Source organism: Parasteatoda tepidariorum, chromosome 7 (genome assembly GCF_043381705.1).
Source record: "Parasteatoda tepidariorum isolate YZ-2023 chromosome 7, CAS_Ptep_4.0, whole genome shotgun sequence".
NCBI classification, from domain to species: Eukaryota; Metazoa; Arthropoda; class Arachnida; order Araneae; family Theridiidae; genus Parasteatoda; species Parasteatoda tepidariorum.
The window spans coordinates 57,454,543-57,473,703 of NC_092210.1; the positions used below are offsets into that span (position 1 = coordinate 57,454,543).

The 19,161-nt window shown below is 29.1% G+C and overlaps 1 protein-coding gene across 1 annotated transcript in view; it reads left to right on the forward strand.

Annotated features, from left to right (window-relative positions):
* The window catches only part of LOC107450636 (uncharacterized), a 30,276-nt gene extending 11,115 nt beyond the window's left edge, over positions 1–19,161 (forward strand). Inside the window, exons 5-14 of the mRNA XM_016066472.3 lie at positions 1,777–1,842; positions 1,926–2,067; positions 2,151–2,311; positions 2,943–3,115; positions 4,676–4,721; positions 7,946–8,010; positions 8,089–8,150; positions 8,236–8,295; positions 17,342–17,578; positions 17,729–19,161. Of these exons, the coding sequence (XP_015921958.1) occupies positions 1,777–1,842; positions 1,926–2,067; positions 2,151–2,311; positions 2,943–3,115; positions 4,676–4,721; positions 7,946–8,010; positions 8,089–8,150; positions 8,236–8,295; positions 17,342–17,578; positions 17,729–18,756 (2,040 nt within the window). The 3' untranslated portion in view covers positions 18,757–19,161. The remainder of the gene's footprint in view (positions 1–1,776; positions 1,843–1,925; positions 2,068–2,150; positions 2,312–2,942; positions 3,116–4,675; positions 4,722–7,945; positions 8,011–8,088; positions 8,151–8,235; positions 8,296–17,341; positions 17,579–17,728) is intronic.

The window sequence follows — 19,161 nt, forward strand, 5'->3', positions numbered from 1 at the left end:
AAATCCTTTCTTACAGGAAAGTGGTATCTTTTTGGAGGGGACACAACAGGGCGCATTTAATTATATCAGGGCAGGATAAAAGGAGTAAAGGGCAATAGGGCGGATATTTTATATCAAAAGGGCATACGGGGCGGGCCGCCCTGTAAACCCCACTTAGAATGAACCCTGATTATACCTTTAGCTATAATTCATTACAAGTCTCATGAAGGGGAATTTGTTTTCTTTTTATATTACAGTCAAACCATGCTATAGTGAACACGGTTTATAGTAAACTCCCGGATATAGTGAACGAAATTTTCGGTCCCGTGCCTTGCTATACATGCATAATGTTATTTTTTGTGGATATAGTGAACCAAAAAAGTGAGGAATTTGGATATAATGAACTTTTCTCTGTCTTCGACTGATTTTTTGTCATAAGTTTGAAATTTCTACTTCAAAATAAATACATATACAAATTTTAAAAACCATCTATAGAGGGGAATGTAGTGATAAGCATTTTTTCTTGTTTACTTCTTTTATCTCACTTTCCCATCCCTAAACAAACCAAGCAGATGTTTCCAACCCTGGCAGATGATGCACCTGCATGGTGTCAGTGGGATCAATATGCAATTTCTGTCAGATGGAATGAGTAATTATTCATTATAGGTCAAAGGTAGGACACTAATATGTGTTGATAAGGTCCTCATTTCAACTCCTTTTTGTTCTCAGTTCAGTTAAAAAAAAAAAAAAAAAAAAAAAAAAAAAAAAAAAAAAANAAAAAAAAAAAAGCCTGCAAACAAGTGTCTAAAATTTAACTATGGCCAGCAGTAAATGTAAAACCTTGTCCTTTGATGATAAAATGGGCATAATCATAAACATTTAAAATGGATGCAATCAAGCTGATAATTTCAGGGAATATAAACTATCCAAATCTGCAGTTTGTAACATATGTAAAATAGGCAATTAATAATTTCTGCTCATGAAAAAAAAATTTCGATAGCAGAAAAAAGTTGAGAAAAGCAAATCACAAGTATGTTGAAGCATTACTGAAATGGTTCCCCATTTGAATAAGCCGCAATTTTCCAGTATCTGGACAAGTGTCGATGAATTTGCTAAGTGATTTTATGACACTACTATTATGTGCTCGAACGGCAGGTTAGTCAGGTTTAAAAAATGGAATAACAGAAATTCAGGAAAAATTATCTGAGAGGCAGGAAGAGTTTCCATATCTGATGTTGAGGATTGCTCATCAGCTAAAGATTACAAATTTTTTTTGTACGCAAGACGAAGAGTAATGAAAACTAACACATTTTTTGCTACTACATAATATTTTTCAGTCATTTATTTAAATAATGTGTAATAAAAGGGAGGAGTTTGGGAGCCATTAGTTAAATTGCCTGCGTAACGAATATAGTGAACCAAAATTTCAGTCCCTTGAAGGTTCACTATAGCAGGGTTTGACTGTATTGTATATTTTATGTATGACAACTTTCTTCATTAAAGCATTATTAAATTTTTAGAAAATCTAATTGTCAAATATCTTGAATACCTTACCTTCAAGTTGTAAGTTTGGCATACTTAGATAGTCCCAACTGTTAAAACACATTTAATGTAATTAGGATATTTATTCTAATAACTGTGCTAAATATTGATCTGCTGATTTTAGTATTTCTGTTTGTTGACCATGAAGTACCCGTATGATTCTTTAATCATTTCTTTTATAATGTTCCATATTTTCGTACCCTCTAATTTTCAATATATGTAGATGTTTTTTTTTTTTTTTTCTTTCTATTCCAGTACATTTTACCAGCTATTGTACATATCAATCATCAACCACCATTAGAACGAGGAGATGGTCCAATTGTAAGCAAATTTTTCTCCCTTGAAAATTGCTTGATTCTTTTAATACGAAAGTAGAGTTTAATTGTTGTGGTGTACTTTTACAGGCCTTGGTATTAGCTCCAACAAGAGAACTAGCCCAACAAATCCAGCAAGTTGCAATTGATTTTGGACAAACCTCTCGTGTTAGAAATACCTGTGTTTTTGGAGGTGCCCCTAAAGGGCCACAAATCAGAGATTTAGAAAGAGGTAAAAATAACTTTTTGTATTTCTAAAATTTGTGAAATTGTATACAATAATACTAAAAATTAAAAATATCTTTTAAAATTTAGGGGCTGAGATATGTGTAGCTACCCCGGGTCGCCTTATAGACTTTTTAGAAGCAGGGGTGACTAATCTACGTCGTTGTACATATCTTGTTTTAGATGAAGCTGATCGGATGTTAGACATGGGCTTTGAGCCGCAAATTAGGAAAATTTTAGAGCAGATTAGAGTAAGGAATATAATTTTTATATTTTCATTTCCTAATCAGACATCTGTACAAATGTTTCTACGTTAAACTTCTGATTTAAAATTCTTTCTTGCTTATTTACTTATTTTACATTTCTTTGTTTCTATACAAGGTAAAGGTTAATTCTTTATGAAATTTACATTAATCATGCTTAATATCATAAGTTAAATATCTTTTTCTTTTTACCCCATAAAAGTTCATAACTAATCTGAATTTTTTTTTAACATGGAATTAAATTTTATTTTGTGAAGTTTGCCAGTTTTCATAAAATTGTAATTTTTTTTATACACTTATACTTTGCTATAAAAACTTTTTTTTGCTAAGTTGAATTCTGTAAGTAAAAGACTATTTTTCCTCTGTATAATAATCGAATTTTAAATAATTTACACTTAATAAAACCTCTCTTGTTTCTTTGTTTATGTGAGTGTTGATGTTGGATATAAAAATACTATGCATGCAAAGTATGTTTTAAATTATTTTTGTCATATATTAGCCAAAATCTTTTTGAGATAATTTTTCTCTTATGTCAAAATTTATGATAAATCTCAAGTTTTAACAGTTTCCAACAAATTTTTTAACTTATTACTCACTATTTGATAATAATTACTTACAGCCTGATCGCCAAACACTTATGTGGAGTGCTACTTGGCCTAAAGAAGTTAGAGCATTGGCTGAAGATTTCTTAAAAGAATATGTTCAGATTAATATCGGAGCCCTACAGTTATGTGCAAATCATAACATTACTCAAATAATAGATGTCTGTGAAGAAAGTGAAAAAGAAGCAAAGTATGTATAACTCTTTCATGTCATTGACATAGGGGCAAGGGATGACTGGGAATTGTGTAATGAGTATTTTTAGGGTGGTGCCAATGATATGCGTATTATCTTTTTTATGTTTTACAGTTTTGTATATTTTATGTTCGTGATAAAATAATTGGTTGATATCTGCTCTGAAAATGATTTGATCAAATATGTTATAATTTGTCCCAATAAATCAAGAGTATGAAGGAGGTGCTATTTGCTTAGATTTACCATTTTTTATGTCCATGGAAAAGATTCCTGTTCTGATGAAAAGAAAGAGAAAATAAAATTTGATTTCTTTTTTTTTCCGATTCTCATAACTAAAAACTCAGTCTTATTTAACATTTTTTGTGAAATTAGACAATCATTATCTATGTTTTACTTAGTTAAAAATGTGAAATAATGACTTATCTCAATTGATCATTACATCATGTTTCCTAAGATATGATTTGAAAAAATGGTTCAACTCACAACAATGCAGGGCATCATTAACTTGTTAAGTTTTTTGACAAATGTTCAAGTTAGTTGTACTCCAAGTTTATTTTGTAAGAATTTATCTCTTTATTCATTTAGTTCAATAATTATGAAATTTAATTTAGGATTCTGGAATTAAAGGGGAAAATGGCAAGCAGGAGGCTACTTATAATTGTGCTAAAAAGGATATCTAAGATCGTTATCAGATACATTGCTCCTAAAGCTTTTAAAAATGTTTTATTAATTTTATTGTGTAAAGATTACTAATTCACAAACGTTAAGAGATTAGTAATTAATTTACCTATTTTTAGCAAAGGCAAATATATCTTTTATGACATTTGTAATTTCAGGCTGTTTAATTTATATTTTAATTTAATTTATAATAATTATTAAACTATGTGTCTCTGCAACGCAAACTAAAATTCTACTAATTTAGTTTTTTATAGCTACAAACTAATTGTATTTGCCTTTTTAAAATTTTCAAACTCAATTATAAATTTTTAGAAAAGTGTTACACTTTCAAATTTTGAAACTAGTAGCTAATAGTATGAATGCTGATTTTAAATATTTTTTCCTTAGTGTTAAGAAGAAAAAAAACTTTATTTGAATATGATTCTAAAGATATACTGAAAAATGTTAAAATTCGAACATCCTATTTTTCAGCTGCTGTATTAACCAAACAATTGGGGCAATATTTTTTAGATTGCAAATTTTTCACCTGCACTATACAGGCAAAGATCAAAATCTTTGTAATGGCATTTTTATTCCAATAAAGTATTTTTTTGTTAAGTAAATACCTTGCATACCTATTTTAATATTAATAGTTTTTAGAGTTTTTTTTATTGATCTTCTATTTTAAAGAATTCGATTAATGATTAAATTTAAATTGTCAATAAATTGTTTTCTGAAAATTGAGGAGAGCAGCTTAAAACTTTTTAAGCTAGTAATAATTTCCATAGTTTTCCGCCACTTTACTACTAATTCTTAATGCATAGTAAAATGAATTTCTGCAATATTTTTCATTCACTTAAATAGACATGTATTGATTTTTTTTTTAAATTCTTCCCTTAGATGCTTCAAGCTGTTAGAAGAAATCATGACAGAAAAAGATAATAAGGTAACTTTTTTATTTTATTTTGCTTGATCTTAATCTAATTTTTGCCTTTTTTATGCACAAAGTATAAAATGCATCTATGATTTGTTTGCAATTAATTTCATTTAAGGATTAAATCGAATCAAATAACAATGTAATTTTAAGATTCTATTTGACACTACAGTCATTACTAATTTCTGAATTTTGAATTGTGTTAGGACATAGACGACAGCATTTAAAAATGTCAAGTTTCTTTTTTCTTTAAAAAAAAAAAAAAAAAAAAAGAAACATTGAAGTCAGGGTTGGCAGGTTTTTGACACGTGACAGTTTTTGACAGTTTAAACCATGGTTTAAACCGTCACGTCAAAAACCTCACTGTCGAAAATGTCAAAAACCTATATTCATATGTGAAATTTAATTAATACATAAAATTTATATATTTTTTATAAAGGATAGTGTTTCTAAATATGTTCTAGAAAAAATAAATTTAAAATTTTGAAGAAACACTTATATTTTGAATAGTAACCAAAATCTTGTACTTTTGAAAGCTCACATCTTTTGTAATATTATGTATTCATTTTCATGTGTTATTGAAAATCTGNTATATACAAAATTAGCTATATACAAAATTTTAGGGATAATGATTTTTACAGCTTTAATCGAGTCTTCTAGGCATGAAAGTTTGAAGAAAAAAAAAGTGCTTGAAAAATAAAATGTAGATTGTATAGTAATTCTAATGCACATTCACAAGGTTTTCTATAATTTACGATATTTCTTTTTTCTATAACTCAATGAATTGCTGAATGTTTAGTGACATTTTAAGAACATTGAAATATTTTATGTTTGTTTTAAAATGATAAGTGTAATAATTATAAATAAATATAATAAACAATATGAATTATATTTATCATTATTCCCAAATATAACTACTTTTAAATTCAAATTAACATACTGGAAATAAAGATATTCGATATAACATTAAAATTTTTTTTCATACACTTGTATCAAGTTTGTATTTATACAACATAACTTGTAAGTTCCTTATAAATATTAGTTATATGTTCTTTATAGGCCAAAAATGCATAGTAATAAACTTTTAATTTTCTTAAGTATCAAAAAAAAAAAAATTTTTTTTTTCAAAATATAAATTTTTAAAAAATTTTGTGCAAAATTTTTTTGCACATGCATTTGAATATAAATTTCTGAGATTTTAAATCTGTTATTTTACCTTAATTTTATATTAAAAATATTTTAAAACCTGCTGATTACCTGTAGTATAATTAAATTTCAATTTAATGCATGGCAACTGTTGGTAGTTTTGAAGTTTATATATTTTCTTGGCAAACTTTAGTTTTTGACATTTTCGACGGGTTTTTGACGGTTTAAACCAGTATTATACCCTTGTCATGTCAAAAACCACTTTTTGACGTCAAAAACCCAACCCTGATTGAAGTGTTACACTTAACCTTACCCTTTACCCCTTCTATCACATGACACACAATATTACATAATCGTATATTTGCAGTTCAGGAACAAAGAACAAGTTTATAAATCATATTTCAAATTTTATTGTTAACTAAGTGTTTTGATGACATTTGTGAGTATGATAATAATTATGTGTGTACTTAATTTGGTGATAAAAATTTAAAAGTATATATAAAAAATATTTGAATCTACAGATTTTAATTGTTTTATTACTGCCAAAATATATAATATCTCATTCTTTACCTCCTTTCTTTCCCTTGTCACAAACTACCAGAATTTCAATTACTCCTCCCACTTCAAGCATGAAATCATTTGTATACTGCACCCACATTATTTTATTTATCTGTATTGTTGATATATTTTTTTGTAAGGAACAATAGTAGATGCTGGTATTTCTTTTAAAGATAAATATGTATTATAATAGACTTACCAAATGTTAACAACTTGCAAACAGCAAGCATGCATATGCAACAACATGAATGTTAAATCCATTATGGGCTAAGAGTCTTCTTTTATTGGTTGTGTGTTAGAAATTTGTTGAGGAAGAGCACTTTTTAATATATGTATCTATTGAAAATTTGATAAATGAAAAATGAGGCCTGGTCATAGTTGGGGGATATATATATGGCATAGCAGCCAGCTGTTTCAATCAAATTGATTTTTTTAGTCTTGTTTCGAAAGTATGATTTCGGGTCAAAATGTTTTGATTTTTCAGTATCATAGCTTCTTTTCACTGCTTATGTTTTACTTTTAACCTAGTGTGAGTGTAAAAAGTCGAAGCAGGGTTTGTGATTTTTCCGTGAATATCGTAAGATTCCGTGTATCTCAAGACCATAAGTTCACAGACTTCCGCAAATCAAAAGCTTCAATGAAATTTCGTAACTTTTGCTAAATTTCATTAACGAAACATTTATGTGTATATGATTTTTCCTCCAATTTTATTCTTTTGGTTCTGGTTGGTTTTTGTCATTTTGAATATTTGGAATCTTCTAATATTGGGATTTATATTCAAACAATTTTAATATTAATCCTCGATTTTTCCTATTCACCTGATTTAAAATATGCGTTTAGTGATTCGTAATGTTCACATGATTTAAATTATGCTTCATGATTCGTATTTACGCAGTTTTAAAATTCCATATCGCAATTTGTATTTTTCCCGTTTTTAATATACAATATCTCTACTCATATTCACGCGATTTTACAATCCGACATTGCGATTCTTGTAAAAAAAAAATACAAATTTATTGAATTTGTTACTACAAAGTTATTCTACTTTAGTAAGTTACTTAATGATAAATGTTAGTTCAAAAAATTATGTTTAATATGAAACATGTATGGTTTATATGTTATCTATTTTTTTGCACTTAAAAAATTTTCATGGTTTTTCACTTTTTGTCACAATTACCCCTGATTGGCTGATCATGCTTTGTGTTCCTATTTTTGTCTTTAACAAGTTGGCAGCTTTATTTATTACACAGTATACATTTTATAGATTTTTTTTAATGTTCTTTGAATCCACTCTTAAAAGCAGGTGGAAAATGTAAGTACTGCTTAAAAAGGAGTTAGTTTTTTGGTTTAATTTTCTGTAAACCAGTATACAAAATCGGCACTATTACATAGTGTAAATAAACTAATAAATGCCCTTATTCCATTTACATTTTTTCTCTTTGCTGTCTTAATTGTTCATTTTTTAAAAAATTGTATTAATGTATTTTAAATATTTATTTTTAAAAAAAAAATCTTTTTTTTTTTTTGTTTAGACAATTATTTTTGCTGAAACTAAAAGAAAAGTAGATGATTTAACCAGAAGAATGCGCAGAGATGGGTAAAAAGATCTCAAATAAATTTTTTGATAGTTTTTGTATTATCTGAAATATTTAACTGAAAAGTTTAACTTTTACAGGTGGCCCGCCATGTGTATTCATGGAGATAAATCCCAACCTGAACGAGATTGGGTTTTGAATGGTAATGATGTCTTTTCTATTCGTATCGCTTAAGTATTGGTATAAATCTAGTTTTGTTTATTACATTCCTTTTTTTCCCCTTTTAGAATTCAGAACTGGCAGATCTCCTATTTTGGTTGCCACTGATGTTGCAGCACGTGGATTGGGTGCGTAACCAGTAAATTTTCTCCCTGCTTCGTTGGTTAGAAATAATGTGGGGCTAATTGTACTTTTGGGTGGCATGACATGAGAGGTATAACAGCAAAACGATACGTTTTCACATTTGGTAACCCCTTGTTTATAAAATTGAATGACTTCTAACATTAATGAAAATTCTACAAGTATGATGACCTCGTGCTGTAAGTTTCATTGTATGGCATTCCAGGTGTGAATCAAAGTAACAGATGGAAATGATTCATAAAGAGTTAGTTAATGGATGGAGTTTCTAAGTGACATTTTTATTGAATTTGAGTTATTTAAAAATTATATATTGATAGAAAGAAAAAATATCTCTTGCCTTTTTTTCTTGTCTGCAAGCTTCGCTTTATTATCCAACGTTTGATTTTCCAAGGTTACTCGTCTTGACAAAATTATTGTTGAATGAGACTAAATGAAGATTTTTTGTTATAAAATCTCAAATTTTCAAAAATGTCACTCAAGACCTGTCACTATGCTTTTCATTTAGTTATTTAAAATGGTGTAAGACATAAAAATTAAATTACTGCCAATGCAATGCAGTTTAATGTGACTTAAAAATTTATTAATTACTACCAAGGTTATTGCTAATTTCTTGGTAACTTATTAACTGCTAAATTGATTTGAAATAAAAATAAGTGATGGAAAATTATTGTTACTAAATGTGCTAAATAATTTTCTCACTTGAACAAATATCCTTTAAAAGGGGTCTAATAGAAAGTAATTTTCCTCATTGTTTTGTATTTCTTCTCTGAGCAGGGAGATGAATGCATACAAATTGGCACATTATTAGTTCCTTAAACCACCCTATTTTACTTTTGATAACGTGCTGAAAATTTTTTTCTAAAGAAACTTATTTCTTTTTGTCACTTATCTTCCACATAAAGTTATGACTTTATTACAAAATGTACAATTACTGTCGAAAATTAATGATAGTTATTTGTATTTACATTTATGATAAAAAAAAAAAAAAGATTAAAAATTATAATATAAGTTTGATTTCTCTAAACATCCTCATTATCCATTATAAATTACTATACTTTGCTTTTGTGATTCTCTAATTATCAAATTGGAGTTAAGTAGATATGGATAAAGAATTTTTAATTAATTTAAAATGGAGTTTTCTGTAAGCAGAAATAAAACTTATCAAAATTATGGTTAATTAATATATAATCAAGAAAATGAATTACTATGTAATAATGGTCTTTATTTTTGTAAACTTAAATGGGAGGTGTATTTTAGTTTGTTCGGTATTTTGAAATCTTGCCAAATCCTTTTTATCAGTAATAAGAATTTCTTTTCATTCTGGCAAGTATTTTTAGACATAATCTGGGCTGATTGTGCTCCGGAAAAAATTCAGATTTCCGGAATTTTCGCTAACAGTGATCCGGAAGTTTCCGGAGATCGAAGGTCCAGGCGTTTAAAAAAATCATTGATCACAGAAGTTTCCAGAAATCAAATTTTCAAAGGTGGAACTTAAAAACACAGTTCATTTTGTTTGTTTGTAAGGGAGAGCCAAAGATGTACTTTATAAGCTTATATTCATGATTAATATTCATTTTTTATCAGAAAATAGTTGTTATAATCATAAAACTCAAGAAAGACATATTTGTAAATTTTAATTACTTCTCCGGGTCATCATAGGTATGTGTAAATGGTATTGGTATGTGTAAAATTTTAAATATATTTTAAGTGAACTAAGAAATATTGAGGAAAAGAAAAAAAACTTTGTTTAAATTTTTTTAAATTTAAACTTCTTTTTTTTTAACTCAACAAATTTTCTGGAATTTTGACTTGGGCTCACAATCACCCCCAGATTCATGCCTGACTGTTGATTGTAGATTAACAGAAAATTGGAGTGCCTACGTGAAGAGGCAAATCTTGTTTTCATAACCATAATTCAGCTTTTTACAGGACTGTTTTTATCATGCTTGGTGACAGTTTATTTTGGCTTTCTACCTGTTAATTTTTTTTTATTATTATGCAAAAATTTATGGTTTGAGATTAATTGAGAAGAGTTGTAACTAGTCAATACCATACAAGAGACAAAGCTAGTCATTAAAGGTAACAGTCCTGTCATGTAAAAAGACTACAACTTTCTTGTTTTATATATCATATGATAACTACAAAACTGGAAAAAAGTGCATTCAACTAATTCTTAATACTGTGTTGAATTCATTAAAGATATTTTCTCTGTGACTGCTTATGTTAGACATTAAAATTCTTTTTTTTTTTTTTTTTTTTTTTTTTTTTTTTTTTTTTTTTTTTTTAATTGCTGTTTTCCGATTGTTTTTAATTCTATCGGTTGTATTAAAATTTTACTTTTATTCAGAGTAAAAAAAATCTACTGATGGTATGTGAAACTAGTTACAAAGTTTAATGTTATCCAGATATGTTTCTATTATTGAAATTTGTTGCATGCGCATTGAAGGAAATTTATCTATACATATACTTTAACATTTATCTAACTTAAGTGAAACCCGACCTATTTCATCTAATAATTTTTTTATAGAAACTAACATTTTTTAAAACTATTTATTTTTCATTAATAAACTTTGATTCTTAAGATGAAACTTGCGTCTTCAACGTCACAATCAAACCAGGCTGTTCACACTTTTAACTATGATTATGACTACATGGGGTGTGACGCTTATAATGTTGGGAATAATGAACATTTAAAAGAAAAAAAAGATGCCTTTAAGGTATTATGACTGCATATTTATTGGGGAAAGTCTGTTGTAAAAGTGAAGGGGGGGGAATAGAATCTACTTCAGTATTTAGATGACAGATTTGAACAATCAAATTTGAATAACTAAACTTAATTATGTTATTTAAAATCGGATCAGTTTCTTCATTTTTAGGATATGTGTATATATCAATGGTCTTTTATTGCATAAAACAGGGATGGCGAACCAATGGCACGCGTGCCATTTATGGTACGTTCTGGGCACGCCACTGATCACAAAGTTCACTACGAAGCATAGTAACAATTAAATTAAAATTTACAAAAACAAACAAAAAAAATTAAAGATTATTAACAAAAAAAATTATAATTAATGCCAAAAAAAAATTAGTAACCATAAATAACAAGCAAAAAGAGATAACAGTCCTGCTTAAACTAGCATCTTACAACCTAATATAAGTTATTTGTCATCTAATCTGCAACAACAGAATTTACACTGATGTTACTTTAAGTTGAATTACGCTTATAACCGAGACACTGCAAAATGTTTTTCTTTTTTTCTTTATAGTAAATAAAGAGTTTTGGTAGTATTTAGTATTATTACTTTCCCAATAATAACGAAGTCAAAATGATTTGATGGCATGTCTATGACCTCATTTAAAAAAAATTTGAAAAAATTGGCACGTTGGTGCATAAAGGTTCGCCACCCCTGGCTTAAAATGACAAATGTCTTAAGCAGTCAAAAGCTGATGCAACTTAGTCCTATTTTAAATTTTACTAATTTGCATAAAAGTATCCTTATGTGCAGGGCTCTGGAGTCTGAATTTGTGTTGAGCAGATTTTTTGGGTTAACGAGGCTGTGAAGTCTTTGAAAGCATGTCGACTTTGACTCCAGTTAAATTTGAATTTGAAATGAAATTAAAGTGAATTTTTAAAAAAAATATTTAATGGCAAATTCACTTAATTTTACTTATGGTCCATAGATATTAATAGATAAATGAATAAAAAATAAATTAGTTTGCTAGACAGATATCTTGCAAGGTTCAATATATGTAGATCATAAAATAGAATTTCGTTAAATGAAGGGCAAATTAAAAAAATTCAAAGAAAGCCATTTATGAATTTTCACTACCAATAAAATTCTCAGAACAATTGGAATTTTAGAATCAGGACAGTCCAACTGCAGACATTGCAACTGAGTCTTTTTCCTCTTCCAATGATGAATTAGATTTTGAGAAATATTAGTATAATGTAAAAAAGTCTGAGGCAAAATGAATGAAAATAAAGTACCAAGAGCCTTTATATATAATATAAAAATTAAGCAATGATCGCTTTTGAAGAGCACCTCTTTTAGAACTTATACAAACCTAACTTGAAAATTAAAAGTAGCCCTAACAGTAAAGGTTCTTCCTACTCAAGTTAATATGAAAAGACTATTCTCAACTCTGAAGTTTATCAAACGAAATCTACGAGCGTCTATCAAAGAAGATCTTGCCGAAGCTATTCTGTTTCTTAGCTACTGATGCCAGTTTTTCCATTTCATAATAAATGCAAACTAATGTAAGTCATCTGTTATGCTGTCAATTATTCTTTCTGTAGCATCAATTACTTCTTTTAAATTTTTAAAAAAAAAGCTCTAACAACGTGTATATGTTGACATGCATGTGGTAGTCTAAATTTAAACTTCCTGGAATCTGAGTGTCATTTTCATTACTGACTCCATAGCCCTGCTTATGTGTAACTCATTGTAAGTAACACATTAACTTCTAATCGATTTATAAAACCTGCAAAGAAGTTATAAAATATTATATCAATGCAAAAAGCTTGCATTAGGACTATGTTTGTTCCTAAGAATTATGAATTCTCAAAATTTTATAGTATTGTTGTGACTTATCTGACTTAGATCAGATGAAAATTGAGTCTGGTACTTTGCGAAAGCATATTGCTCTACCGTGTATAAACAAAGCAAAGCTGTTAATGTGTTAGAAGTTAAGTAATGTTATAATTTTGTCAATATTTAATGTATTTTAATCTAATTTTGTGTTAAGGGTAACTTTCAACCTTTTGTTTGCCATACAATGGTCAACTTGGCTTTTTTTTTCTTTTTTTTTTTAAACTAATTTAAAAATGTTTTTAAAAGCTATTTGCTTTTAAGGTTTTTGGTAGTATAACATCTGATAGCAATAATTATTCTTCTTATATTTTAGTACAGTTTCTATTGTGTTTGTGCTATTAATTTTTTGTAACATTTCTTTGTGGCATCAAGTTTTTAAAAAAAATAATAACTTATGTCAAATACTTAAGCAACGAAATAACATTCACAATAATTAATTTTACTTGAAGCTGTTTATAATTATCAAAAGACTGGACTACATTATTTTTGTTAATGTGTATAAACAAGGGGAAATACCTTCCATGTTACATGTAGAAATGCTAAATATTTATTCTAATTTTAAGACTATTGTCTTCTGTTAACTAACATTGCAATTTTCTTTTTTTTTTCTTTTCAGAGGCACTGTAATGATTGGCTTATTATAACATTAGTGGTGCCTCTGCCCGCAAAATAAAAAGCATTCTACAAGAGATTTTGCTGTCCGAGAGATGGTTGGTTGTTTGATGTTCCACCATTCTTTCGGCAATAAGTTCGAGGCGACGGCAGTGGTGTGCCTTCGTCTCTCTGAATCTTATTACATCTCTCTTTCTGTGTATGGGACCCTAAAGTCTGTACCCATAGCAAGCAAGATATTGTCATGTCATCCGTATTGTAAAAGAATAACTGAGAGGATAGAAATGATCTTACCTGTGGTTGGAATCTTATCAACAAACATTGAAGAAAGAACATAGTACTTAGCTTCCAGTTGCAATAGGATTTTCCTTACTCATTACAGTCCCCCCCCCCCTATACACAAGAAATCTTTCATTTTCTTTAATTCATAAGGAAATCCATAGTATCATGCACATTCATATAATTTTTCTAATTTTCCACACTAACTGTCATGTGTATTGACTCTAAATCAAAGAAACTTACTTGTCAATCATAAAAATCTATAATAATAAGTTTACACACTCAGGGGCGTAGCAAAAAAAAAATTATTACTTAAAAAGATTTCATACTTCCTTAACCTTTTTGTTAGTGTTTTTCTCTTTTAATTGCTGTTAATCCTTAATGGATCCTCTTTGAGATGCCTTAAATATTGTTTTCTTTGGTTGATTTTATTACTAACTTTTCTGCTTCTAGCTCTTTAAGCTGTGACCAATTCTTTAAACAAAAACATTCTTTGACTTCCAACTTTTTCTGCCTTTTAGAAAAACTGCCAGTTGGTGCCAAAGACCATTGGATTTATGACATATTGGTTTCAGTCTATCAATATTTACATGATAAACATTTTGTTACCTTGAAAATTGTAGTAAGAGAAAGAGTGTACTTATATTCTAATTTGCTGCAGCTGGTTTACTATGCTTGCTAATTTTTCACCACTTTTGAAGTAGCACTCAGCCTTAAGAAGATAACTTATTTTCCTCTTTATTTCATTACAGTTCAAGAAAAGATTTTGAAAAATTCTATAAAATTTCCAAAATGTTCTGAGATATTGAATTATGACCCTTGTATACCCTTTTAGCTACGCCCCTTTTTACACTAAAGCATATTTTATTTACCATTCATTCCTTTACCTAAGTGAGACATAGAAAGTTACTCTTTAAAAAAGTGCCATAAACATTCTTCAAGCATTGTACATTGTTGCAAGATGTTTAAGATGTCTGCTCCTGTGTTTGCTCTCATATAAAGGAAGGATTTAAAAGGAAGACTTTAGGAGAGCTTCTACATAGGAGTTTTCAGGCTTCTGAAAGTAGCTTGCAGCTATGTCCATTTGGATTTCCACCAACCACAGGTAAATTAGCTGAATTTTGATTATTCATCTTTGTGCAAACAGTCAAGTAATTCTTATTTTGATGCAGATACTTTTTCTCTCCTTTTAAATATGCTACAGAAGAAATAAATACTTTTTCATCTATTTTCTGAATATCTTATCAGCATTTAATATTGCATCAACAATACATTGTTTAATTGTTTGCACATTTTTGATTTGTGTTGCTAATGAAAACTTAAGAAGCATGAATTTCTGTAAAGACACTAATTGGGTAAGTGTTTTTGTCTCCATTTCTTGTTATAAATTAGTACTTTTTCTCATGCCTGTCAATTCAGGGCCCTTCCCGACATTAATTATAGATTTAAAATCTGTGATTTTGTTATTTACTATTCTTAGTTTATTGTTCAGAAATTTTAAACTTAAACACTAATTTGACATAGAAAAAAAAATTACGTACTCTGATTATTTCTTATTTAGCTTGATACTTTTAAAATTTGGTTTCTTGTTTTCGTCAAATTTATACTTAGCAGTTTTACATTAGGCAAAAGTGAAATACAGTGTCCAATAAAAATAAAAAAAATAAGATATGTTTTTTTATTTATATATATATATATTTTTATGAAGCTGAGAAACAACATAATAGCTTACTTATTTTTAATGAATTGGATATTTTACTTTTTCAAAAAGTGGTCATATTGTCCAATGAATTAAAAATAAGACTAGTTCTTGTGTTTCTCAGTTCCTTTTAAGGCGTAGGATAAATTTTCTTATTTGTTTTTAGTAATGTATTTAGTTAATTATTCAATTAAGTAGCTAAAGACCTGTGCCCTGTTTTCTTGCATTTAAGTAGGCCTTTTGAACCTCTAAATTGCAAAAATTGGGCACTAGACTTATACCCTGGTAATAAATTTGGACAGGTTTTTTTTTTTTTTTTTTTTTCCTGATACAACACTTTGCTTAAAATTACCAATGTACTTGGAATAACACAATCAGTTCAGTAGTAGTTTGTATTCAGTATTATTAAAAGGGATTAAATTGTGTTTGATAGCTAAAAGTTGTAGTTAAGCATTTATTTTTAAAAATTTATTTGAAGCATGTAGATTTAATTCATGCATGTAGAAAAACATGCATGAATTAAAGGGGCGAATTATACATCCAGTGAAAGCTCAATTCACTATTTTGAAGCTAAAAATGGGTTCATTTATGCCCTTAATCGATTATACTCAGAAAATGTGGTGAAAGAAATTGGTTATTAAACGGAAGGTATTGAGTCAATACAATAATGCATTTCCAATTTGTTTGGACGAGTATTACAAGTGAACAATTTGATATTGAAACATCTTTGTGAAAGGTAATTATGCTGTCCCAACTGTTTCATTTGTATGATTTGAATAAAAGTTTAATTTTATATTTTATCTAAAACTTTTATGAAATTAAGTTGAAGATAAAATCTTAAAAAGCTTTTAGAATTTTTCTTGTTTAACCACAAATTTCTTTTTTATTTATTTGATGGAGTGTGTTAAGTTTTTACAAAAGCTGAAAAGTTGTTTTGGATGGATATTGTAACCCACAATTTTAATCTTTCTTTAAAATTACTCAAGGTCTATTAAAGTAGTAAGGTTCTCAAACAAAAGGTACTATATGTTTGATAACCTGATAAATTACATTCTTGAAGATAGGAGGTATGAGATCTACTGGTTTACTATTATTTTAAGGCTCCTTTGTTTTTACTTTTCAATTGAAACTTTTAATAGCTCTGTCCCATTGTTGAAACTAGAAAAAAATAGTATTTTATTTTTTACAAAAGTTGTTTTTTTTTTTTTTTTCATGTAGGACAGTGCAAATTAAAAAGAAAATTAATATGTTATACTAAAAACGCTTCACAAACTATTAGTATGAAAATTACTCGTATTTATATATTTTAATAAATTTCCAGATTGGATTGTTTATTTTATGCTGTTATTTGTTTTTTCATTTTTTTTTAAAATTGAACTTTGTCATTTTGGAGTTGTTACATGCTTTGTTTTCTATTAAATATCTGCTATACCAAGAAAACTTGTATTCAAGTCATCAATATCTGAAAAGTCAGTGACAAATTAGCAGGATAATAAATTTCAAATGATAAATCTTTAAAATATTTGATAGCACAATTATTGAAAAAATATTTTATGATATAGTACTATAGAACTTTAAAATAATTATCTATATAGCCGTGTAATTGTTTTAAAAATTTGATGTAACATGTTTGTTATAAAATTCACTCAAAATTCGCAGTTAAAATTTGCATATTTTCTTAGAGCTTGATTTCTAATAGGTTTGGATACTAGAAGATTAATATTTTATTATGAAGTTTTATAAAATTTGACAGGCATGTTAAGAAAAATTAATGCTGAATTTTTATATTTGAAAAAGCTTTTTCTAATTACTTGATAATTACTAATACCACTATTTTTCAAAAATTTTCAGACGTTGACGATATAAAGTTTGTTATCAACTTTGACTACCCGAATTGCTCTGAAGATTATGTTCATCGAATTGGTCGTACGGCTCGTAGCAATAAAAGTGGCACGGCATACACTTTCTTTACAACGAGTAATATGAAGCAGGCAAATGACTTGATAAGTGTTCTCAAAGAAGCGAACCAAGTTGTGAATCCCCAACTCTATGAAATAGCTGACATGGGTAGAGGTGGAGGTGGCAGAAGTAAGTTAACCATATTTTAAATTCGAAATTCAGGAAAGTAATATTTGTATATTTATTTATGAACCTAATTGTTTTTGATGTTTATGAAATGTATCCTCAAATGAAGAGTTGTAAGTGTACTTTTTGATTCATTGAATATTTTTCTTTTAGTGAGAAGTCGAAACATGCGTGGCGGACGAGGTGACATGCGTGGTGGTATGGGACGAGGTGACATGCGAGGAGGTGGTGCAAGAAGAAATGATATGCGTGGTGGTGCTGTTGTAAGGCATGACATGCGTGGTGGTGCTGTTGGACGACATGACATGCGTGGTGGCCGTGGGGAAGAACCCAGAGCTGGTCGTCCTCAAGGAAAGGAAGGATTTGGCCCTCCCCGAAATGACAGAGGTCGAACTGATGATAGGGCCAGAAATATGGGTGGTCGACCAGAACGTGGACCTCCTCCAGATCAGTATGGGGCTGACCGTCAGCCTCCTCATTATGGTAGAGATGGACCTGCTGGAAATTTTGGTAGAGATAATCAAGGAGGAGGCTATGGACGTAATCAACAATCTGGATTTAATGGTAACCAAGGTGTAGGTTACAATAGTGAAAGTGCAGGTTATGGACGAGGAGGACCACCAAATGGTAGTTATGGAAAAGATAACCAAGGTTATAACCAAGCTCCACGTGGAGGACTTTTAAATACTCCTCAGGGAGGAGGTGGAGCTTATCCTCCTCAAGATAGGACACATACTGATGCACGTTATAATACACGATCTCAGCCTGGAGGCCCTTCTAGAGGCAATCCAAGATCTGAAATCCATGTACCTCATGGGAGGAATCAAGGTCCTCCCACAAATCAAAGTATGAATGGTCAGTATATGAATGGACCACAAATGAATGGAGCTGATCGCCACACAAACAGAGGCAATCAAGACATGAGTATGTCTCATGATTCCCATCATAGAGGACCCCCTCCCCGTCGCTACCAGGATCCTAACCTCATGAATGGCCCTCAAGGAAATCAACATATGAATGGTCCTCCAAATCCTTCTCCTAATAGCCAGCAAAGAAGTAGACCAATGTCTCATGCACAAACCATGCAATCATTATTTCAGCCTCCACCACCCCCACCTCCAGGTCCGGGACCAAAAACATTGATGGGGCCACCACCTACCCAAATGAACAAATATTATTAAAATAAGAACTTGATTTCAATTCATCTATAATCTCCAGATGGGATTATGTGTTTTGCTCCCAAAGCTTTCTTAATGTAAATAGATCATATTTATTTTTTATTAAATTAATTTAAACTCTTCTCGAGGGAAAAATCTTTATAATCAATTGCGCTTATCATTTATTTCATTTTTGTGATATCTATTCTATTGTATATTTTGTATCTTGATGAGTTATTTGTACTGGTACTTTTAAGTAGTTATTCATTTCATATTCAACTTTCATAAGCTTTATAGTAAAGCTTACAAAATTTTAACAGTATAAATTCGGGTTTTCTTTTCTTTCTTTTTTTTTTATTCCTAATATTAGACTAAAATAAAGTACTCTGTATTAAAATCATTTGTATCTCAATAAATTTTTCTTCACAA